The 8,003-nt window shown below is 30.7% G+C and overlaps 1 protein-coding gene across 2 annotated transcripts; it reads left to right on the top strand.

Annotated features, from left to right (window-relative positions):
* The first annotated feature begins 245 nt into the window (after nt 1-245).
* LOC103494194 (uncharacterized) lies at nt 246-5,117 on the top strand. 2 transcript variants are annotated; one of them, XM_008455278.3, is made up of 6 exons: nt 246-451; nt 560-691; nt 2,881-3,035; nt 3,645-3,734; nt 4,045-4,203; nt 4,823-5,117. In XM_008455278.3, the coding sequence occupies exons 2-6, from the start codon at nt 562-564 to the stop codon at nt 4,919-4,921; spliced, it is 633 nt and encodes a 210-aa protein (XP_008453500.1). In that variant the 5' UTR covers nt 246-451; nt 560-561; the 3' UTR covers nt 4,922-5,117. The 2 variants fall into 2 exon arrangements, with proteins under 2 accessions (XP_008453500.1, XP_050936948.1); XM_051080991.1 differs by having other exon boundaries at nt 281-470.
* Nucleotides 5,118-8,003: the final 2,886 nt, after the last annotated feature.

The following is an 8,003-nucleotide window of genomic DNA, read 5'->3' as shown; positions in this document are numbered from 1 at the left end:
TTATTTTAAAAAAATATATTCTTCAAAGACCTTTTAAAATGACTTTTCAAATTTAAATATTTAAAAGCTAATACAAACTAACCTTAGTGTTCTAATTTTAAAAATTAAACTTATGACACTGCTTTGGCCATCGTATTTAATGTAAGAAAAGTTGCGGTTTAATTTTTTTTTTTAAAAAAAAAAAAAACAATTTAAAAAGAATGTAATTTGTACCGCGGGACCCAAATTAAACAGATTTTTCAAAATGAGATATGAATTAAGAAGACGATTTTAGATTTTTTACTCCACAAGCTAAGGTTGAGCTATGAACCAATCATCCGTTGCATCTTCTTAACTAATTTCATCCCTTCCACCTTCGAATCTTCACATTCTTCCTCTTCTTCTTCCTCCTGCAGTTGGATTGATCAATTTCCTGCAACCACTCTTCCTCTGATACGTGACAAGCGTTCCGGTTTGTCCTCATTTATAATGTTGGCCGCGGTTATCTTTACTTTACTGCTTCATCTCATTCATGTCTCCTCCCCCATTTATAATTTTTTTTATGTGGAAAATGATGCAGGAATGGCTGTTTTTACTCATGGATGCTCCAATTTCAGAATTTTCTCTGAAAGGGAAGGGACCTTGTTTTTAGGTATTTCGGCAGCTCCAGTTTTGCCACAGAGTGCGAGAGTTTACGGACAGTTTGCGAGAGGTTAGTTAATTTTAGGTGTCTTTTACTTGGAAGATGTAATAGCTGGGGATTGTTTATGATGCGATATGCCATTTACATAAAAACTTGTAAGTTCTTGCAATTTTGAAATGGCTTGCTTGCTTGTATTTTGCAATTTGCGTCATATTTGTTAGATAATATAGGTCAATATGTGATTTAAGATGATGTCAGAGTAGTTAGTTTAGGATGTTTTGTGCTCAAACTCTTGTAATGTTATTTTCATCTCAATTTATGCTGATTTTCATTTGTTGGGTCTTCAGTGTATTTTAAACCCAAAAGCAATATAATATTAAGCTTGAGTTTTGGACTAATGGATGATTTGAAAGTATTGAATTGGAAATTTTGAGCTGAGTTGAATTTGCCTTGCACTATTTGCTAATTGTTTATAGTGGAAGTTAGAGTTTCTACCTCTCTGCTGTTTTTCCCCCACTAATAATGCTGTCAGGTGGGCAATGTAAAGAAAGAGAGTCTCACAAGTTATAGTATTACTTTAAACACTAGTTGGTGGAAAAATAATAGTGAATAATTTAGATTGTTTTTTAATTTTTTCTCAAAATGACAACTCCCAATAGACTTATAAATTCAGTTTGTTTGAAGGCAAATCGAGATGTAAGTTTAGCAAAAAGTTGTCCCCATGCAGAAGTGCTATATTTTTATGGACATTATTTTGAGAAACAGCTGACTATATCTTTAATACATATTCTAATAACTCCCCTGGAACCACCCTGTAAAGTTGATTTATGCAGTTTGAAGAATGTTTGTACACGCCATCCGGTTTTTATTATGAAAAAAAAGAAGAGATTTGTTAAATTACAAGCAAGCGAATATGTACAGAAACAAAGATGGTTTTTCTTTTTCCTGTTTGACCTGGGGAGATTATACTACATGAGCTCATGTTGTTATCATGGTTAAACTTCAATAGGACTTTCATTTGGTTTAAATGGTTTGAGAGGATTGTCGTATCTTTTACGAGAACGCAACAAGGCATTGGATTTTGAGTCCTTTGATCATTTATCTTTTATTGTCCTTACTTGTTTTTAATTCTCCTCTTTTTTAATTGCTATAGCTATAAAGCTCTCATCACTCGCTACCCATTGGAACTGTTTTTAGTAATCCTATGGCTCTCTGCATCTCTGTAATTTTCATTTTTTTCAATTTAATTATAGTATGTCTATTTCTATTAAAAAAAGGGATCATGATGGATACCTTAAGAAATATGTACTAGACTACTGGCATTTCTTCCTCCATATTTTTTATCTTCATCAGTTCTGGCTTTATCATTTTCCACCTTGCCCAATTCTGAGGCAGTTCGTTATTACAACTAGCTTAGATAAAAAAGAAAAAGAAAAAAAAATAATAATTATAAGAAGTTTCCAATTGGAACCTAAATAAGCAATGCTTTAAAACCTCTACGGTGATAATTGAAAATCCTTCTACCCCGATACTTTTATTTGTTACTGATTTTTACACGTTAAGCCCAAACAAGTAAACAAATGGATGAAGGGCAACTTTTTGCGCATTTAGATTGTGTTCAACTTTTCCACCAACAGTGTCCAAATATAGAATTTGGTTTTCCTTGGAATTTTCATCACCCAAATATTGCTTGATAGGTATCTGTTAGGTTTTAGATCAGAGACTGAAAAATGTTGGGGTTGGGATTTGCAAGAGATCTCTCCTGTGTTTTCATATCATTGCACTCTTTTATCTTTGACCTATGAGGTTTCAAAAAAAGCTAGTCCTTCCCTGAAAATTTGTTAAAGCTCAAATTCTCTTCATTTAGAGTTTTTTTGTAAGAAATTTAGATTTTATTTCCTTTCTTTGTCCCAACAATCATTACTTTTACAGTTCTTATTTATTCTGAATAAGACTACAAAGAGCTAGAAAGACAGCTGCAAATTGTTGCTTTCTACCTAAGTTTCTTCCCGATTTTGAATTTTTCACCGCGTCGTGCCTTAAGAATGAGATGTGAATCAAGCAGATACTGGCTCTTTCTTATTATTTTTTCTCATATTTCTGAGACTTGTAAATTATTTTTCCCCCCAAACTAGATATAGATGTTTCAAGTGTAATCTTTTCAGATGAATAAAACCATCACTTCAAGTTGATTGTGATCACTTAAGTTGATAAGAGCCCATTCTTTTATCATATGATAACTATATATTTTTCTTCAGAGAGAGGAACTAGTCGACGGTTGTCAAAAAAGGAACAACTTGATTTCCCAAGGAAAGGATTTTTTGCCACAAGGAAAGTTGTCCTTACAGTCCCTAAGGACAGTAGCTCTTCAAACACAAGCAGCAGCAATGAAGACCCTACAAATCAATCCGAGGCAAGTTATGTTCTTTTCCTTCTGAGTAGATGGTGAATGCATTTGTAGAATGCTAAATTCCGCTGATTTACACGATTTATATGCAGTTTTTTGTACCTACAAAAGCATAAGTGTAATGATATTTCCCTCTTTCTATTTTGGGTTTAGGTTTGGGGGGGAGGGGGGAGAATGAGTACTTACATAAATCTTGATGATAAAGGAGAGATTTATTGACCCGTGGCAACACTGATATATTGGCTTAAGTTACATTTGTAGGTTTCCTCTGCGCCTTTCCGTTATCAAAGGGCAACATCCGTTGAGGACCTAGACATAGCTTAAGTGAAATTCGAAAATGTTTTCAATCAATGGTAGATGAAAAGGCACAGCTTTATGATTCTTTTTTTTTTTTTTTTTTGTGTGTGTGTACTTGTGCACTTTACCATTGTGTTGTAAAGAACTAACCAGCTCAAACGGTTGTGCCCATCTTGGGGGTTCAGAATGCTTGGTTTTGCATTAATCTTTATTTGAACTGTTTGGTTTTGCATTAATCTGAGCCTTACAGCTAGACATTATCATTGAGGATTATCAGTAAATGCAAATAAGTTCTGTTTCACCTTTTTCTTCCTGCAGCAAACACCTTTTGGTTACACGAGGAAGGATGTTTTATTAATTGGTTTAGGTGTCACAGTTCTTGGATTTGGATTGAAAAGTGGATTAGAGGTAAGGTATTTCACATTTCCTTTAATTACTAATTGTTCCTCCCACAAGCAATCATTTGTATTCATAGAATTCCAAAGTGGGACATTCTCCCCATCTCTTGTGTACTTCGTTAATTTTCTGGCTATTTGTTCATAATACAAGCCGAGGAGACAGTTTTCAGTTGCTATGTTATTTCTCTTTCCCAACTTCATTAATCCAAAAAAGTAAATCAATTACCTTTAGCATACTTTTTATTGCGTGGAATTCATGCTGTCGCTCTTGTTTGTCTGATATGCAATGCATTTTTTCCCTGTCCTGGTGTCTTGTGCAGTATGCTGGGTATGATTCTATGCAAGCAGGTAACGTCGTTCAGCTTGTTCTGGTTTTGGGTTTAACGCTAGGATGGATTTCCACGTACATGTTCAGAGTTTCAAGCAAGGACATGACATATGCTCAACAACTACGTGACTATGAAGACAAAGTCATGCAGGTATAACGTGATATATCATAATAAAGGTTTTTAAAGAGAAACCCCTAATCCAAATTTTCATGTTTGAGAATGGTTTAAAATCAATGTTTTGAGAAAAGCTTTTGATACAAGTGCCGGGAAGGGTATGGATTGGTACGAGCATGGAAGAACCAAACATTAAAATGAGGTTAAAAAACACTTTTGATCCTTGAATTTTTGCTAAAGTAATAATTTAGTCCATAAACTATAATTGATAATGATTAAGTTCATGTACTCAAATTTGTAACCATTTAATTTCCAAACTTTAATAAGTAACAATTTAATCTCAAGTTCCTATCGTAAAAATCTCATCAAAATGTGTTGATTTTTATTCTGTAATACCTCTTTATATATTACTTATAAAAAAAATTGGTCTTGAATTAGTTTATTGTTCTACATGTATAAAAAAATTCATAATAAAGACTAAATCGTTACAAATTTCAAAGTAGTTCCTTACTAAAATTCAGAAATCAAAGCTTTTGTTAACCTTAGAATGATTGCCACAAAATTTCTCTTTTGCTCTTGATTGCCATGGAAGTTCTTCTCTATTTAGTTTCCAATAACTCGCTTACCATCCTCCCTATCAATTTACTCTCTGTAGAAACGCCTTGAAAGCCTTACAGAAGCAGAGCTCGTAGCATTACTCGAACAAGTCGAGGAAGAGAAGAGCCAATCAGCAAGCAGCGAGCAGGTTAATTGAAGTCATTTCTATACCTGTTTATTTGAAGTTATCGAACTAGAAATTGAGGAGCAGGGTGTTGTGCATAGTATTCTATACGGGGGGCAGTGTAGAATAAGTTTGTGTAGCTTAAATAATGCATTTTAGATAGCTGTAAGAAAGTACAAAATAATGTACTCTACTATTAGGAAATTGAATCAAAACTACTAAAGTGACAGATATTCTTTCTAAAAATTATTCTTTAGGACAAATAGGGAGTGAGAGATTGAACTTCTAACCTTTAAGTATGAAGGTAGTGTCAATAACATCAAACTAAACTCATTTTAACCTAACCTTTTGTAAAAAGTTTTAGGGAACTGAAGTTGTCATACAAATTAAACCCTTAAGAATAAAAATTAAATCTAAGGATAATTGAAGATAGTAGAATATATCTCAAAGTTTAAAATTTAGGAACCAAGTAGCAATATAGAGAGCAAAAATACAGACTCAAGTATGGTAACAAGTTGAGTTTTAGAAGTCAAAACAAGTATAACTCAATTGACATATAAATGTGTTAGTGGTTAAAATGTCTATAATTCGAATCTTCTAATCATATTGTATTAAAAAAATGGTTTTTTTTTTAAGAAAAAAAAAGACAAATAAAAAATTAAGTTGAGATGAGAAAAGAACCCATTCTTAATAAATTATTTATATATTTCCATGATACCAATCTTTTTACTTTGTTGCAAGATTGAAAAAATTCTAACTTCAAACTTCTTAACAACATATACGTTTCCTTTTTCAAAATATTGTTTCAAAGCTTATCCTCTTTCACAATAATTCCTAGGACTTTTACTAATACTTCTCTCAACCACCACCACCACCATAAATAAATTAATATTCAGTAAATATTTCGAATAAATATCTAAAATAAAACCTAATTTTAAATAATCATTGACTATATCAGATGTTATCCTAAAAGAACTACACCCCAATTATTATTTCTGTTTTTTTAAAAAAAAAAACCTGAATTATTATTATCTGTCATTAAATTTTCTCCGTATAATGACAAAAATGTTACTCTCACCTGACGCTCTCTCCGGACAATTCTTCCTTCTCCCCTAAGGACTTTCTTATGAACGGTTCAACCACGGAAAAAACACAACTAACCGGCCTGATTGAACCGGATACGTTTCCCTTCTGTCCGCCTTGGACTTCGCACCCAGTGCATGCCCGCCGCGTGTCTGTATTGCCACGTCATTATGATTTACCTTTTTTTTCTTTTTCCCTTTTTCCAAAATTTACATCAAGACATTCTCTTTATGGTTCAATATGAACAAAATTTAACCCTTACGCAATTATGTGCTTAGATTTTTAAATAGCAAATTAAATTAGGTATATTTTAAATGAAAAATGGTACAAATATATATAATAAATTTTTTCTTTCACTGATTTTAGGTATTTACATTGTACAGAACAATTCTGAAAAAAATCGTAATATATTGTTACACGATCGTTTGCTATTGTTTGGTGCATTATTTTTTTACACGATCGTTTAGATTTGTCTATATTTTTTTTTTTTACACGATCATTTCCGATCTAAATAATTTTTTTCAAGATTCTTTATATGATGTTTTAGATTTAGCTATTTTTTTTTATATGTTCGTTTAGATTTGGTTACCCAAATTTAAATAACTTTTTTAGAAGAGAAAAAGAAGAAAGACAGTTAAAAGATTTAACGACGTAGAAAAATAATAAAAAAATGATGGAAAGAAATCTCAGCAAAAAAAAAGGAAAAGAAAAAAGACGATAAAAGATTTCGCAACGACAGGAAGACAATGAAAGAAATCCTGAGGAAGAGAAAAAAGACGGGAGGGCAAATCTCAAATACTTAAAAAATGGCTAACTTTACTAGCTTGATTACACGGATTGTAAATAGTTCGGTGTTTTGTTACATTTTATGAAAATTACCCTCTAAAAATTCCCTAAATAAATTTATATGATTGTATATATTATATAAATGAGTCTTTTAAAAAATATAACAAAACAACAAAATATTTATAGAACAATTTTGAAAACAAATAAAACCTACGAGCCCTTCGTGAAAAATATAAAGATTTGGCTAAACGATTTTTTTAATTCTTTTGGTACACGATCGTTTACTTTTTTTAGACTATCGTTTATTTTTTCAAGATTCTTTAATACACGAAACGATTTTTTAAATTTTTTTTGGTACTTTAGATTTGTCTACATGATTTATTTGTTTTATATGATTTTTTAATTTATTCAAACAACATTTGGCTATCCAATCTTGATTATTTTCAAGATTCTTTATACTATTTTTTAGATTTTTTGTTATTTTTGATAGGTCGTTTAGATTTAGATAAAAAAGAAAGAAGAGACGACCAAAGAATCGCAAAAGGCAAACTTGGATATTTAAAAAATGGTTAACTTTTATGGGCTTTGTTACTCATCCATAAATAGTTTGTTATTTTATTACATTTATGAAAATTAACCTTATATAAATTTGAGAATTCAATTTTACAATTTGTGGATCTAATTTATACCATTGTTGCAAGTTTGATAAAATTTTAATACTTATATAAGTTAGAGATGGTTGCAACTATTTTTTACAACTTACTTTGAAAATAAAAATTATTAAAATATTATTTTGATCATTCTACTTTAAAATTTAGTGGCGTTTGCAAAAATAGAAAAAAAATTATGATAATAGGGTTATGGATAAACCTCTTATATATTATTAATTATTTGTCATATATGTATGAAAAATAATGTGGTATGGGCTATTTTTGTCTATTTTTTTTTTATTTGATGCAATTTTTTTAAATTTATTTAATTTTAATAATATACTTTTAATAAATCCTAAACTTGTGTGTCTATTTTTATTAAAAATATATTAGCATTTATTTTTCATTAAAAATATGGTAATTATTTAATAAAATTTAACAAAAATAATCTTCCGAAAATAAATTTAAGATTTATTGGAATTAGGAGGACTATAATTGGATATACTAATTGAACCAAATCGACTAAAATGACATTTTAACACAATAAAAACGGAAAAAGAGGGAAAAAGGAAGAGAAAATTACCGATCTCATGCTC

Source organism: Cucumis melo, chromosome 2 (genome assembly GCF_025177605.1).
Source record: "Cucumis melo cultivar AY chromosome 2, USDA_Cmelo_AY_1.0, whole genome shotgun sequence".
Lineage (NCBI taxonomy): Eukaryota > Viridiplantae > Streptophyta > Magnoliopsida > Cucurbitales > Cucurbitaceae > Cucumis > Cucumis melo.
This window is presented reverse-complemented; position numbering and strand designations above follow the sequence as displayed.

Coding starts and splice junctions, on each gene's coding strand:
- LOC103494194 (XM_008455278.3), top strand. CDS start 562: ATGGCTGTTTTTACTCATGGATGCTCCAATTTCAGAATTTTCTCTGAA. Junction 3,036..3,644: donor ACCCTACAAATCAATCCGAG/GCAAGTTATGTT, acceptor TTCTTCCTGCAG/CAAACACCTTTTGGTTACAC. Junction 4,204..4,822: donor ATGAAGACAAAGTCATGCAG/GTATAACGTGAT, acceptor TACTCTCTGTAG/AAACGCCTTGAAAGCCTTAC.